This window comes from Gekko japonicus, unplaced genomic scaffold, assembly GCF_001447785.1.
Source record: "Gekko japonicus isolate JY-2015 unplaced genomic scaffold, Gekko_japonicus_V1.1 scaffold1046, whole genome shotgun sequence".
Lineage (NCBI taxonomy): Eukaryota > Metazoa > Chordata > Lepidosauria > Squamata > Gekkonidae > Gekko > Gekko japonicus.
The window spans coordinates 256,046-272,404 of NW_015168678.1; the positions used below are offsets into that span (position 1 = coordinate 256,046).

At 42.4% G+C, this 16,359-nt stretch overlaps 1 protein-coding gene across 1 annotated transcript in view; it reads left to right on the forward strand.

Annotated features, from left to right (window-relative positions):
- Positions 1 to 412: 412 nt before the first annotated feature.
- The window catches only part of LOC107113976 (ovotransferrin-like), a 36,810-nt gene continuing 20,863 nt past the window's right edge, over positions 413 to 16,359 (forward strand). Inside the window, exons 1-7 of the mRNA XM_015415390.1 lie at positions 413 to 505; positions 4,036 to 4,184; positions 5,997 to 6,099; positions 6,537 to 6,731; positions 7,523 to 7,652; positions 11,267 to 11,322; positions 15,254 to 15,426. Coding sequence (XP_015270876.1) covers positions 469 to 505; positions 4,036 to 4,184; positions 5,997 to 6,099; positions 6,537 to 6,731; positions 7,523 to 7,652; positions 11,267 to 11,322; positions 15,254 to 15,426 — 843 coding nt within the window. The 5' untranslated portion in view covers positions 413 to 468. The remainder of the gene's footprint in view (positions 506 to 4,035; positions 4,185 to 5,996; positions 6,100 to 6,536; positions 6,732 to 7,522; positions 7,653 to 11,266; positions 11,323 to 15,253; positions 15,427 to 16,359) is intronic.

Below are 16,359 nucleotides of genomic sequence, written 5' to 3' on the forward strand. Positions count from 1 at the left end.
GGAGTTGGTTTGTTATTCAAACAGCCTAAATTCAGAGCCAGCTCTAAGATAATTTTCTATATTTTGTCTTTATGAGGATGAGGATGAAAGAATAAACGAGGACATTTTCCTGCCTGTTTGACTACATTTCAGGTAAAGAAGAAACTTAAACGATGGGGGATTTCCCATTTGAGCCTCACAAACACTTTTTGGCTCTTCTCACTCATGCCAGCTAGCAGAGCTTTGCGAATTTGGAGCCAAAATGAAATTCTTCTCGTAAATAGGCTGGCCAGAAGGGAGGGATTGAGCCAGGAGCTATTGGGAAACAAGGAAGGACAAACACTGTTGGGTCACTGCTTCTGCTAACACTGCACAGTCCACTGTCTATAAAAAGGCACAGTTGTTGAGTCAAAAGCTGTCACAGACACTGGGGAGCACTCTGTGACAGACATCTCTACAACACCTGTGTGAAAGCCTGAGGAGAAAAAGATGAAACTTGTCTTCCAAACCACGATTGGGCTGCTGGGTAAGTGACTTCAGACTGGCAAGTTTGAAGTAGTCAGTCAAAGGAATTTGCAAAACAGACTCGGAGAATAAACTTTTCCAATGGTCATAGAAAGGCAAATCTGTAAAATAGTCCTATAAATACTTCCAGCATTCCTTTTTAAGTAACAAAAGGGAAAGATAGAGCCACTGGAAGCAAACCTTTAAAAGATGCAAACCTACAATTCTTTCCGGAGACTACTCAACCCAATAGTCTCTGGAAAGAATTGTAGGTTTGCATCTTTTAAAGGTTTGCTTTTTAAATAGCATCACAGCAATTGCCACCTCAGTTGACTTGATCCCAAAAGTCTGTTGCCTTTTAAGTGTGTGCTTATTGGAGTCCTGATAAAGAAGCATGCATTTAAACAAATGCTGACCCAGGTCTCTTTCTCTGAGCTTAAAATGGTACTTAGTTATATGCTTAAAGATGCACTAAATGCAGTGAATAGCAAGATATGGGCTGCATGAGTATTTGCTGCAGGCAGCTCTGGAGTCCACAAAGGACAACTATGCTGTCATGCTCTTTAACCAGGGAGAATTGGTGTGGCACATACATGTTCCCAGATCTTTGCCATAGTAAAACACATGCAGGGTGAAAGGCATTTATAGTAGAGCACTGGCGGTGAGAGGTGGGCTGGCTAACCCTTGTTGCATCTGTTAATTTGACCCTGAAAATACACCCCCGGCAGTTTCCACAACAGAGATCGAAACGGTTTGCCAACAATCCCCTGCAGCCTCTGCCCCAGCTTCTGCTTCAGCACTATGAGGAAAATATTTTGCTCTAAGTGAATCTCTGTTGTTCTAGCTCTTATTCTCTTTGAATGCCAGGACTTGTGTCTTGGAAACAGCAAACACAATGAGCCAGAATCATGACTTCCCTCAGATATAGAAATATTGAGGAATTTCAGATGAAACCCTTATATTTGCACAGTTTGCTTTAAGCTACTGCTTTCCTTGTAATCTAAGGGCCATTCACATGGCTCATTCAGCCTGTAGAAGATGCGTTTTTTAGATGACTTTCAGGCTGAGCTGGATGTGCGCGCGCTGAAGTCTTGTGCGGCAAGCATGGAACAGCTTGATACTTGATCACAAAGTCATCCCTGACGGTACACTTTAGGGTGCGTTAACAGCACTAGGGACAGACCCATCTGTTCTCAAGCTCCACTAAAATGGATTGCATTTGTACAAGATCACAGTGCTCTTGTTCAGGTTACATTTAATTGGTGAATGTTTGTGTTTATGGGAGTGCCATCTGGATTTTCCATTCCAAGTACCAAAATACATTAGGGTGTCCCCCTTTGTTTATGACAACTGTTTTTGCACTTTTGTGACTGATGGTGGAATCCTAAACAGAATCCCCCCCTTCCATTCTTAGCCCACTGACTTCAGTGAACTGAGAGGGTATAACTGTGCACCTGATTGTGCTGTGCAGGATTGCCAGCTCCAAACTGGGAAAGACTTGGAGATTCTGGGGGTGGAGCCTGTAGAGGGTGATGTCTGGGGGGGGAAGGGACTTCAGGGGCTACAATGCCATGCAGGTGACTTTCCAAAGAGGTCATTTTCTCCAGGTGAACTGATCTCTGATGCCAGGAGATCACTTATAATCCCAGAAGATCTCTAGCCATGACCTGGAGGTTTGCAACCCTATCACTGTGGGTGTTATATCATGGCAAGTTGTGAATTTGTTGAAGTTCCCTTAATTATTACAGTGAGTGTCAAAAGTCAGTATTATGCTGGCTATATGTGGCATCTAGGGGTCATATAACTGGCTTTGGTTATGGTAAAAGAACTGGTAGTCATCACAGACTAAATAAAAGCTCCAGTTACCATGATGGGCTGAAAAGGGCATGAGCAAAGACCCTAAACAGTAAAACATTGTCTGAAATATGAGATATACGCAATAGTAATAGATACATATAAATGGGGGCAGCTTTTCTCTGTTGTGGGAACCCATATATGTAAGACCCCCTACCGCACTGTGTTTTCCAGTGGAAGCATGGAGTTTTAGTAGACAAGGTGTGGAGAAGGCATGTGATGCAGCAGCCTTGCAGAAGCTCAGCAGGTGTGGGTCTGGTCAGTGTCTGCATGGGGGGGGGGGTTCCCTGAGGATGCCATGCAGGCCCACCTTGAATTTCATGGAAGAAAGATTGGCTGGAAGCAGAATGAATGACCCAAGGAGAAAGATCTAATCTGAAAAGATAACCCAAATTCAAAAATATGTACCTGATTATTTAGATATATAGTGATGGCTGAAATGTTGGGATCTAGTCTTTGTAGTCATTTTTGTGACCAGACAGTACTTTCCTGTTCCACCCAGTTTTGCCATAAATCTTGGTTGGAATTGTGCAAAGTAATCCAGCTGTGTAACAATCTGAGGAACTGAAATTTATATTCCCAGCAATTTGTCCTAGCAGGTATTCCTAGATAATGCAGTTGCCTCTCCAGCTTACAGTCTGTTAAGGGCCTGTTTTTAGCACAGCATTTGCACAGTTATTACCCATTATTTGGTACATATTTCTCTCAGTTGTCTTCTTTGGGGAAATGCAGTTCTCTTTGGCAAAAGAATGTTCATGGCTGTGATTATGGGGTGTGTGTGTGTGGTTGCCCAAGTGCCATGGACACTTAGCGGCTATTCCATGTGATATCATTTGTGGCAGCAGCATAACTTTCATCCTTTGCACCATTTCCTTGATGCACATTACCCTCTGCCCACAGGGGTGGGGTGGAAATATACAGGGACCCTTTACTTTAAATGTTGTTTTTTACAATCTTGCTGGCTGTGAACGATGTGCATCCAGGTGGTGCCAAGTCAGCATCTGAGTGCTTATCCAGCTCTATTTACAACAAGAAAACCGTAGCAAAATGGGTTATTAATAACAGTGCAGCCCAGAGCTGTTCTGTTTGTGTCTTAATGAATTCATTCATTCATTCATTCAATTTGTACCCCACCCTCCCCTGCTGGAGCAGGCTCAGGGCAACTGACATAGAAAACTCAACACATAAAACAACACTTAAAACCAATCAGTCATAAAACAATCCAATTATATAATTATCATAAAGTGCTAGAACCGTCGTCTGTTTTTCATTGTTCTATATATCTCTGTTTTAACATTCTTTTTGATGTTTTGATTGTTCAGCATCTTGGGGATCCTGAACCAGGTGGAAAGGCAGCACAATGTGTGTTAAATAAATAAATAAAAATGGTGACAGACCTCATTTGTGGTTAATGTCGTATGGCTTTTTATTTCAGTCCAAATATTCATACCTGTTAGGTCCAAAGAATCACTTAAGACCAATGAACCAGTAAGGATAAACTGTGACAACTACAACTTGCTCCTTTTTGTTCCTCTAATAGCACAAAATGGCTGACCAGGTCTTTCGGCCTTGTTATTGGGCAATGGCAGGGGTGGGAAGCTAATCCTGTTCAGGGTCTGTGTGTCCAGGTAGGTGGTGTTCTCATTGTTTAAGGTCCATGGTATAACATTGCTACTCCTGCCTTCATTTTCTCCACAGCGCTGTGTCTCGCAACATGCTCTGTAAGGTGGTGCACAATATCCAACCCTGAGCAAACAAAATGTGAGGAACTGCAAACGTGTTTGGGAGGGGATGCAATGACGTGTGTCAGGAAGACTAGTTTCCATGACTGCATAGAAGCCATTGCAGTAAGTGATCAGTGGAAATTGAATGGTGGGGAACTTTCCTGAATTCAGTGTGCAGGACTAGTTAAGTCTTCACTGATGGCTTGGTCTACCACTGATTCTGAAAAGACCAGTGCCTGGGTGGTTCCAGGGGGTCGAGCCAGCATTGTCTACAGGATGAAATTCGGACAGACACAGAAAGAATCTGGCTGGTCATGGTGGAGCCAGAGGCAACCTGGGCAGCCTCTGGTGGGTTATGGGCAAACCCTGCTAGGCCCAAGAGTGGAATCAATAGGGAAAGGTCTTTGTTATGCCACCTTTGAAATTCACTGCTTTTTGGAACTCTGTACTGCTTTTCTATGACACAGTATTCTTTCCCCAGGAATGTTCCCATGTCTAGTTGATGGATATAGTCTTGGTGTTCTGTGCTTTCCAGGCATATGAGGTCCTGACTTAAGCATGGGTGCTAGCATGTTGGGAAGATGGTGCTTATGCCTCCCCCCTGCACTATTTTCCCAAACTGAATCAGTGCTGGGGAGCCACTACTACTTAACCAGTCCATCAGATGTCTGGAAAATTAATTAAGCAAATAACGTTTATTCATTCATTGCCCTTTGTTATTTTCATTTTTATATGTATAAATGTTCATACTCTATGAGCATGGGCTCTAATCTGGGGGAATTGGGAGACTCCTCCACATGCAGCCAGCTGGGTGACCTTGGTTTAGTTGCAGTTCTCTGAGAAGTGTTCTCTCAAGAGCAGTTCTCGAGAGAGCTCTCTCATCCTCACCTACCTCACAGGGTGTCAGTTGTGGGGAGGGGAAGGGAAAGAAGATTGTAAGCTGCTCTGAAACTCCTTTGGGTAGTGAAGGGTGAGGTATAAATCCAATCTCTTGTTCTAATCAATGTATAATTAATGCAGCTTTTCATATGGGCTCTTTCCACATGGATGTTCTGCCCTGCGTGGACTTCCTTACTGCAGCACTGATTTGGGAAGCATCCACATGATGTCATCTCGTATTTCCCCTGGCTTTTCTACAATTTTATACAATCTTTCCCAAACCTGTCTTGGTACGATCTGTCAAAAAAGACTGCAGTCAAAGCACCTTTGGATGCCACATGAATGGAAAGATGTGTCTTACTGCAAGTCCTTTATATCGGCACAATTTCCCTTCCCTCAGTCCCTGTGCCTACCATTTTTATCCCCTTAAAAGGCCTTTCCAGGCTCTTTTAAAAAATCAGAACGAACACTTGACACTTAAAAGTATGCCTCTAACCCTTTTGGCTGCCTAGTTATAAGGGGGAAAGTGCAGATTGCAAATTCCCTTTATATCTCTGCAATGAAATTTTATGTGAATAGGTAACTGGTACATTGTTGCAATAGATCATTGTGACATTGTAATACCATAGTGATTTAGCTATTTTTGATTTTTTTAAAAGTCTGGGGGAAAGCCCACCTGTGGTGGTGATGCGAAATAGTGATCACAGACAGCTGAGCCAAGGAAAGTGCAGGGGAACTACTGTATGGATGCCCTCTTGCTGCTCCAAAGGCCTCTGCATTCCCAGCAACAGTGGGAGCTATGCAGATAATTGGCCAAGTGTGGAAACAACCTCAATTTTCATTCATTTGGAACTAACACACATCCGGATATAGTTTTGTTGCTCCATTCTGGCACTGCTAGGATGTGCTCTTGTATTGATCACTGGTTCCAGTAGAGACTGGGGTGGGTAATGGAGGGAGCTGTTTTTCCTAGTTCTTCTTCATGTTGCTTTTATGGCTGAAAAGTGGGGAAGGGATTTCTATGCTCTCAGTTTACTATTCCTTTCCTGTTTTCAGAACTCTGAAGCAGATGCTATCACCCTAGATGGTGGCCTTGTTTATGAGGCAGGCTTGGCCCCTTATAATCTGAACCCTATTGCAGCGGAGGTATATGGAAAAGGTAACTTTGAAGAGGAACTGCTCTGAGAATTTGTGGGGGGAAAACCCAAACAGCAATTGTCTAGTTTTGCACACTAGTAGCTGCTCTTTTTGCCGGACGTGTTGAGATATTTTTAGCTGGGGATTGAACCGGGGATCTTGTTGAGCCTTATACATGGAGTAAGCCGTGATCTGAAACTAGGATTTAAGGGATGCAAGGAGGGCCGGCTCTGTCATGAGGTCAGTTGTAGCAGTTGCCTCAGATGGCAGATTTTGGCAGGAATGGGTAATGAGCAAGCACTTTCTGTCCAAATATTCCTTATACAGAATAGAAGTGGGGAATCTGTAAAAAGGCTGAGTTGGTTAACCCTTTACTGACCAAATTAAAATCTATCATTTGATGCAGCTTTGGAGAGCTCTTTGTTGTCAACCATTTCTATATTTCTCTCTCTCCTTCAGAATGTGCTACCCGTTACTATGCTGTGGCTGTTGTGAAGAAAGGAACACATTTCTCTTCACTTTGTGATCTCAGAGGGAAGAAATCTTGCCACACTGGCATTGGCAGATCAGCTGGATGGAACATACCAGTAGGAAGACTGCTGGAAAAAAATTGTACAAATTGGGCTGGAGCAGAAATAGAGCCTATAGAGAGAGGTAAGAAGAAGCATAGTGAATATAGCAGTGGAGAGTGCAAGAGGTGTCAGGGTCACAGTCATAAGGCCTTCAGAAAAATTCCAGAAGAGTAGCCAAGTTCATCTGCAGTAACACAAGAGACAAAACATGCTACAACACCCTGAAAAACTGGGTTCTTTGTGTGTGCATGAGATGCAAGTTTTATACATCAGATGCAAAAGTGGAATGAGAAAATGATGGGTACAGATAGGTTGGTACTCTCCCTTTAGTGGAGGGCACATGGCAGGCATTCACCCTGAAGCAGAACAGTGCCCCCTGGGATGGTATAGCATAGCAGCTAAGATAATGGTATGTGTCATGGGAGGTCTCTGGCTGATTGCACCTTGAATCTCAGTGCGAAAGGTGGACTATAAAGGACTTTTGTAAGGACTGCAACTCTCTGAACACTGAAAGCATTACATAAAATCTCAATATTATTGTTATTCATTGTTCAAATAAAAACTGGGGATAACCCATGGCTACAAAGCATGATCTAAGAAGTGCATCTGGATTACTTGCAATTTCACAGAGACTGTTTAACTTGCATGCACCTGCCTTCAATGGAGCTGCATATGATCTGATACTTATGCCATGGCATGTTCTGTGACCTAGAGAATCCTGGGGATAACATTTATTACAGAATCTGCTTCCTACTGAAATGCCAGCTCTAAAAATGGGAGACTTGGTGGCTGAGCCAGTCCCAATAACTAATATGAGAATGCAGTTTAAAAGAGGTCCTGCCAGTGACTCACCTGTATGTGTTTCCTTTGCAGCGGTAGCTGAGTTTTTCTCTTTCAGCTGTGTCCCTGGGGCTCAAACCGAGCAGCAATCTCTGTGCCATTTATGTAAAAAGCCAGACTGTCTCGCCTCTGATCCCTACGCTGGCTATGCTGGAGCTTTACAGTGAGTAGTAGGTTCTTTTGTACAGTTTTTTTAAAATAAAGTTTTAACAATGTTAGGTATTTTGTAAGTAAAATGAAGTGGTATAAAAATGTCTATGAACGTAAGACTGATGCTATGGCAAGGCTTCTGTAGTCTTGGATCCCAACTTGCTTATTCCCATTACTGTCATGAAAAGAATGTCATGCTTTCAGTGGTATGGGAAACATGTCCTGATCGGGCATGTGGCTGCCACTTTTAGAACATGCTGCTGTTTGCCTCTTTTTTTAAAAGTCTGGGTAGATGTAAATGTTAGTGCAGAAGGAGCCCATGCATTCTCCTAAGAGTAAACAAAACAAAACATTTCCAACATGTCAGGCCATCACTGTGGAACAGTAATAACCTTATAGCACAATCCTAAGCAGTTATATCAAGGTATCTGAAGAAGTGAGCAGTGATTTATGAAAACTCATACCTTGCTGCACATTTTATTCATCTTTAAGGAGCTACTGGACTCTTGTTCTTTTCCACTAAGCAGCTATATCCTTCTAAACCCATTGACTTCAATGGACTTTGAAATGCATAATGCTGTTTGGGATTTTGATTTTTGAAAAAAATTATCTAACAGAATTCTTCTCCACATTTCTCCTCAAAGAAGGTCTCGGTTGGCCTTCAAAGGTTAGAAGTGTCACTACACATTTTAAAAAAAGAATAAATCAATCAGATAAACCATAAAATATATTAAAGGAATATTTATTTTTTTAAAAAATATACAGCAGTAATGAAACCAGCCTCAATATATTTCAATGATACTTAAAAGCCCTTCTGAGCAGTTTGGTGTTGCAACTTGTTCTCAAAGCCAATAGAGTTGGTGCCTTCCTAACTACCTCCAGCAAGCAATGCCAAAGTGCAGGGACAGCTACAGTGAGATTAGAATGGGCAGAGGCAGATCTAACAAGTCAACAGGAAGGAAAAGGTAAAAGCCCTTGTTGGGAAGAGTGGAACATTAGCACAAGTTCATACAGGTAAAGACCATCCTTCAGGTCTGACGGTCCTGAGTTGTGAAGAACAAGGTAGGAACTAGCACCTTGATTTGGACCTAGAAATAAACATACAACCAATGGAAGGTTTCCAAAATAGGCATAGTATAAACAAAGTGACCAGCTTTCTTGTATAAATGTGCTACATTCTGAACTAATGGTAGCTTTCCAAGTGGTTTTCAGTGGCAACCCCATGAAGAGCACATTACAATAGTCTAGTCTTGAAATTAGTACAGCATGATCAGTGTGCCCTGATTAGCTGAATCCAAAAGGAAAGATTACATTTTTGGCTGTGTGGTTAACTCATTTTCCCAATAGAATGGCTGGATACAACATAACTGTCAAGAGTTTAACTAGGTCTATCAAAGAAAGACTTGCCCCATCCAAAACAGACAGCACAGTTCCCAATCCATATCAGCAGAGCCAACAAACATCACCTCCATCTTGTCCAGTTTCAGCTTCAGCCTGTTATCTCTCAGCCACTTGGCTCTGGCTTCTAGGCAGTGGCCTAGGACAGAAACAGCAGCTTCTGGAGGCTTATTCAAAGAGCTGGGTGTCAGCAGCATATTGATGACTATCCACTCCAAAGTTTAAATTATTTCAGTCAAAAGCCTTGCATAAATATTCAATAACACAAGCAATGATAAGAAACTCTGCTGGATAAATCCCAAGCAATAGATTCTTTGTTTGCAATGACAGCCTTTTATGTTTGTCCCAGAAGAAAGGATGTTTACCATCTGAATGCCATTCCTCTAATCCCTGCTCTGGTTTCCACACACTGTAATAGCTCCAACTGGCCATTTGTGCTGAAGGAAGTCAAAAGGGAAACACCCTTTTTATCTGTCTCTAAGCAATTATTGTCTACATGAGCAACCAAAGTTCTCTCCATCCTATAGCCAGGACTGAAGCCATACTGAAACAAATTGAAGACAAATGTATCACCCAGGAAAGCCTGGAGATGCTTTGCCCCCAGCCATTCAGTCACTTTTCCCAGAAAGGAAGATTAAAATCCAGCCTATAGTTGGTCAAGAGCCTAACTGCAGGCGTGGGTGGCAACATTGCTGGTCATAAGCGACAATCAGCAGGAGTCTGTAACACTTGCTGAACCACATATGCTGCAATCACGCATGAAGCTGCCTGATAATGAGGTGAGCTGTTAACATAAGAAGAATCCTGCTGGGTCAGAACAGTGGTCCATCTATCCTAATTTTTGTTGTCTATCCTATCCTAATGCTGTTGTCACCCAGTAGCCAGGCAGGTGTCCTGGAGGGCCAAGCAGACAAGGCCTAGAGGCTAAGGCCTTCCCCTGATGCTGCTTCTTAGTACTGGCATTCAGGTTTTGCAACCTCTATATATTCTCTTTGAGTTCCCTTCCCTTGGGGTGATGGACTCATTTGGCTCAGTATTATTATCTCCTCTGACCAACAGCAGCTCTTCAGGGTCTCAGGCAGCCAGGGTCAGCCCAAGGGTTTTTGGCACTCTGGGCGAGCCGTGACTTGGGCCTCCTCCCATTCAGCATACGTACCTGAAACATCAGCTGGCTCATTCCAAGAACCGCAATCCTAGGCATGCTTACCTGGGAGTAAATAACATTGAACACAGTAGGAATTACTTCTGAGTAGGCATGGTAGACATGCATAGGAGGAATGCTGGTTTGGCTCCCTTTCTGTCCTGCATCCTGGACCCCAGGGGCTGCCTATGGCTCTGTAATTCTTTTGCCACCCCCTTCAGCTTTGGTGGCTCAGGCAGTCACCAGGGTTTGCCTAGTGGATGGGCTGGCCCTGCAGGCAATGGAAAATCTTTCCTAACTTGTGTTACCTGACTGAACCTGGGGTTTTGTATGTGCAATGCCTTGTACTCTACTACTGGTTTATAGCTCTTCCAGAGCAATGACCCTGTGTGAGTGTGTGTGTGTATGCATGTGCCCATGCACAATGGAAAGGGCATATTTTAATACCCACAAAACAGAAGTGCAGCCTTAGCAGCTGTGCAAATCATAAGTTTATATTTAGTGCACAAAAGGGGTAATGTTGTGTGTAAAGTCCTTGATTTTCCATGTGGGATTAGGCTATTACTGCAGGCAGTACTTTTATGATTTCAGTTTTTTACAGTTTTACTAAGATTTCATTCTAAAAGGGGGAAAAAAAATACTCCACTGCGATTAATATGAGCAGCAAGAAACTGGTCAGCCATTTCTGTATGGTGGTGTAACGTTCTACCAGTGGGCTGTGGCAAGATTATCTTTCACATAAGTGTTAGTTTTGATGCCTGTGCTGAAACATTGAAACATCTTGTTTCTCTGCTTCCCCTTTAGATAACTCACTGAACCCCCCCCCCCCCTCAGATATGTCTTTCCTGAATATCCTAGCCTCATTCATTTCTCAGAATCCCCACTACTAATTTGCCAGCCTTTATTCATCCATGTCTTGCATGTGTAATAGAATTCGTAAGTCCTCTGGGCAGAGCTGAGCCCTTATACTTCTTTGATTCTGCAATGTTGGCGCTGAGCAACATTAAAGAGTAAGCATGTATTGGGCACGATTGGTAGAGAATATAAAAAAATAATTGTAATATTTCTTTCTCCTTTCCTTATTCTAGATGTCTGATAGATGGCGTTGGAGACGTGGCCTTCGTGAAAGACGCAACTGTACTAAGTAAGGATTTAGGATATGTCTAGCTTAGCAGGTGGAGAGCCTTAGGTTTGAGTCAATATGTGCGCTTAAAAACTTGAGGAAAGTCACCATATACTGAGGTTTGCACAATGACCATAGTGCATGGTAAACAGTGTTCCCTCTAAGCTGAGTTAGTGTGAGCTAGCTCACAGATTTTTAGCCTCCAGCTCACACATTTTTGTTTTAGCTCAGGAAGGATGGCTCCAGAGCAAAGTAATTTATGCAGCAGCCAAATTGCTCACTCATAACTTTAATGCCAGTAGCTCATAAAGTTGAATATTTGCTCATAAGACTCCACAGCTTAGCAGGAACATATTGGTAACCAACTGGAAACCAATAATTTAAGAGTACAGCAGCCATGTGTGAGATGTCCATCAAGTCAGGCCTGCATGTAATGCCAAAGGTACAAACTAGTTACTTTGGAGTGAAATTAAACTGGCTTACATCCAAGTATTCAGTGCAGTTCAGCTGGTTGGTGTGGATCACATCCTTCTTTCAGTCTGCTAGCCTTTCATACCAGGAATTCATTTCTGCCTCCATGTAGATGGCTGCATGAGAAGGTTCTTTGATTATACACAGTTTGCAAGATTAACTTCTTGTTGAGGTTTAGCAGTTTTTGTTCCATAAGCCTTCCCATCTATTTACCTACCACCCTTTATTATATCCAGCCCAGAGGTCACCAATGGAGCTTCCATGGGTGCAATGGCAGCCGCTGACACCTTTCCTGGCATATGCTACCAAGTGTTTTCAGAAAATAGGTGGGGCTAGGTGAGGCTGTTTCCCAGCATAGCTTCTGATTGGCCATTGGAGTGTATTTTTAAAATTACCCCTCTCCTGCATGTGTGTGTGTGGGGGGCTCTGCCTTCTCCGGCAACCATTTTGTGGTTGCACCCACCACCCTGTGTCAGAATCCCATAGGTGCCCTTGAGCTCAAAAAAGTTGGAGACCACTGTTCTAGCCTGTCATTTGGATAGTGACGCCTATGCAGAGGAATTGTGAAGGGGCAGCCATGTTAGTCTGTTGTAGCAAAACAAAGCAAAGTCCAATGGCATTAATTTCAGGTGGAGTAGCTGTGTTGGTCTGAAGCAGCAGAACAAAGTTTGGTCCAGTGGCACCTTTAAGACCTACAAAGTTTTATTCAAGGTATGAGCTTTCATGTGCATGCACACTTCTTCAGATACTGATACTGTATCTGAAGAAGTGTGCATGCAAACAAAAGCTTATACCTTGAATAATACTTCATTGGTCTTAAACATGCTACTGGACTTTAATTTCAATATCTGTTGCAAGTCAATAATTCTTATCTGAAGAATAATTTTCGTCGGAGCAACGATTCACAAGCCCTTGTTAGTGTTGTTACTCTTTAAGGTGTCTCTGGACTTCTGTATTACTACGCAGAGGTAGACACACCACCCTCTCTATACTAAGGCCATAGCCCCCATTGAAACAAAGAGCCCATTTGTAGTTGCTTTACTTTCCCTCATAGACTTGAAAAGCAGCCATTTGGGGAGAAACAAAAGTGTGTGCTTGGGGGACATAATTGGTGATAAAACTTCTCCTTCTGCTTCCATAGCCAGGACTGAAGCCACTGAGCCACTGGGGCTCAATCCTGTTGCCTTTTGCATATATCCATTCTGGATTCTGTTTGCACATAGTGCTAAAGAATTTTAGAATTCTAGAACTGGCTTTTATATATGTACATTTTAGATATGTACATATGTACATATTTTATATATGTACACTTTGAGAATCATGGGGGGGGGGAAATTCCCCTCATTGCACTTCACCACAGTCTCAAAGGTGTCAGCAGTGTGAACTCCCCCCCCTCCCCGCTCACCTGATTTTGGCTTTGCCACGGTGGCAGCTTCTACCAGCCTGCCTGCCTGCCTGCCTGTTTCCTGTCTCAATGGTCCAGCTACAGTGGAGGTGTAGGAGCTTTGTCTGAGCTTGGGTAAACAATTCCCTTGTATTTTGGGGGGGGGTTTAACCCTCCCACATGTTTTCAGTTTTCAGATTTTTCTGCACTCCTGGGGAGTCCCTGAAGTGTGTTGAAAAATCTGTTAGTGTAGCCCCGATTTAAGTATCTGCAGATGAGGCAACATTTTGCTATTAGAATATACAAGCAGGAACCTGCAAGGAATTGCAGGGTGTATCTCATTTCGTCCCCCCCCTCCCATTACTACTTCTTTCCCTTCCTTGAAAGGCTCCATAGCTTCTCCCCCTTTTAGGCTTTCCAGTCCCCAGGTGGGGATGGGGGAATCCCCTGATTTTACAGGCTCTGGCCTGCTGCTGGGTGGGGGAAACCCCCCCCCAAGACATCCCCGACCAATGTTGACAATGTGCTGATGTCACTTCTGGAAGTGACGTCATCGTGTTGCCGATGCCAGGGGCAACACTTTACTTTTTGGGCAAAGCTCTATGATTTGTAGCTGTTGCATAGTGCCAGTTGCCGGGGCAGGCCTACTTGCATAGTGGGGAACCTGCAAGGATGTGTGATGGGCACCCCATTCTCCCATCTCACTTTCCCCAAACTATTTTCTCTTCCCTCCATCAGGCAGCCACCATATCAGCATTCTCAGCTTCCTCATTTCCTTCCCACCCACCCATTAACTTTACTTTTACCTGGTCCCCCATATTTAGCTATATTTATTTACTTCATTTATACTCCACTTTTCTCCACAGTGGGGCCCCAAAGCAGCTTATACCATTTCCCTCTCCTCTATTTTATCCTCAGAAAAAAACAGAATCCAGTATGTGTGTGTGTGTGTGTGTAAAGTGCCATCAAGTTGCAGCTTTCAAGGCAAGTGAGAAACAGAGGTGCATTGCTTTCCTCTGCAAAGTCTTCCTTGGTGGTCTCCCGTCCAAGTACCAACTCTGCTTAGCTTCTCAGATCTGACGAGATCGGCTATATAATACCAGTCTACATCCCTATAGAATCCTCTCTAGCAATCTAAATAGCTCAGGCTAGCCAATCTCTTCAGAGCTCAGAAGTTAAGCAGGTTGGCCATGATTAGTACATGGATGGAAGGCAGCCAAGGAAGACTGGGGTTGCTACTCAGAGAAGGCAATGACAAACCACCTCTGCTCATCTCTTGCCTTGAAAATCCTATGGTAGTGTTGCCATAAATCAGTTGTGACCAATGGCATACTTTACCTTTATTCTCATCTATGCATAAAGCGAAAACAGTATTCTAATCTACTACGTGACAGACACCACTCATGCAAGCCACCCTATTTTAAGTGTGAAAGGTAAGGTGTTTGCCAGGAAAAACTGAAGGCAATAGGAAAAGTGGAAGACCCAACATGAGATGGATTGACTCAATCAAGGAGCCATAACCTTCAGTGATATGGACTCAGCAAGACTACTGAGGATACGATATTTTGGAGATCATTAATTCATAGGTTCACTGTAATTTGGAAGTGATTTGACAGCACATAACATACACATGGCAGTTGAAAACAAAATTATATGAGGTAATTACATTATTTTGTGACATATTTTTTCCCCAAGACAAGTTCTTCAGGGTAGCAAAAGTATGGATTTATTTCCTTTCCCAACCGCATTCCTCCTGTACACTCTTGGGGGAAGCATGTTTTTAGTATTTGTGTGCCACAATTTTTCAAAAAGTTAAACGAGAATGATAACCCTCTCTTTCTCCCCCCTGGATGTCTTCCTTTAAAAAGGCCTAACAGACACTGTGGTAATTTAGTGCAGTACTGTATCCATCCCATTGCTCAATTGAAGGAGACCATAATATTTGTCATCAGGGATGGATTGTCATCACAGCCTTGAAGGCCAGTAATATGTGACATAGTTTTTATCTTGCTCTAATGCATGGTTGTGTGAACGGCTCCCAGTGGAGCCAATCTTAGTGTCTGGATCTCCATCTCACTTAGACCTTCTTTCCTGCAGGCCTCCCTGAAGAAGAAAGGAAAAAATATGAGCTGCTTTGTGATGATGGCTCTACAAGGCCACTGGAGCAGTATGCCAATTGTCACCTGGCTAGTGTTCCTGCTCATGCTGTGGTGGCACGAAGTGTTAATGGTCGGACTGATGAGATCTGGAATTTGATCTCTACATTACAGGTATTTCCCCACAGTTGTATTAACTAGAGATAAAGGACTCAACTCCAAAATGGATAGATTAAAAATGGGAAAATTCATTCAGCAAAAAGATATACATTTTTTAAAAAGAATGTACTGCACAAATAAATAATTATTGATTCCACCAGTGTTAGGGGGGGGAAACTGTAAAAAGAAGCAATTGCCTTTTTTCTTTTCCCCTAAAAACACACCCTAGTCAGGTAAATTAGTTTCTCTGTAACCAGGTAGGGTCCAGCTGAAGTGACCTCTATTTATTTCCCATGTCACATGTAGTTGATCATTAATGATCAGAACAGAAGCTGACCTCTGGCATTACTCCAACAAAATTATCAAGGAATAAAAGTTAAATACAAGCATGTAAACTGTTGTCTCATGATGATCTTTAAATCTAATTCTAGCCTATACTTGCAGTCTACAAGCTTATAAAAGTATTTAAAACAGTATACAACCATACAAACGATATAACAATAGAAAACATTTATAATTTTAAAATTAATATCAAAACAATTAAAATTAAACAATTAAAATATTTTAATATAATTTTAATCTGCTGACATTTTCAAAGAAAAAATTTAGACTGCTCCTCTTTATTCTTCTGAGCACTGCTCTTACTGATTGTTTTAAGCATGCTGTTAATTTTTAGATGTAACAGCAGCAATAAAACATAACACAGAGGCAATAGCAGCAATTAAATAGCATTCAATTAACAGCATGCTTAAAACAATCAGTAAGAGCCGTGCTCAGAAGAATAAACAGCAGAAGTCTAATTTTTTTCCTTTGAAAATGTCAGCAGATTAAAATGATATGAAAAAGATAAGACAATAAGCTCAACAAAAGCTAGTTTTGGGTTAATTGATCTTAAGCTGGTGAAGATAGCTTAATAAGTTTGATGCCAGCTGGATACCTATAGGGAAA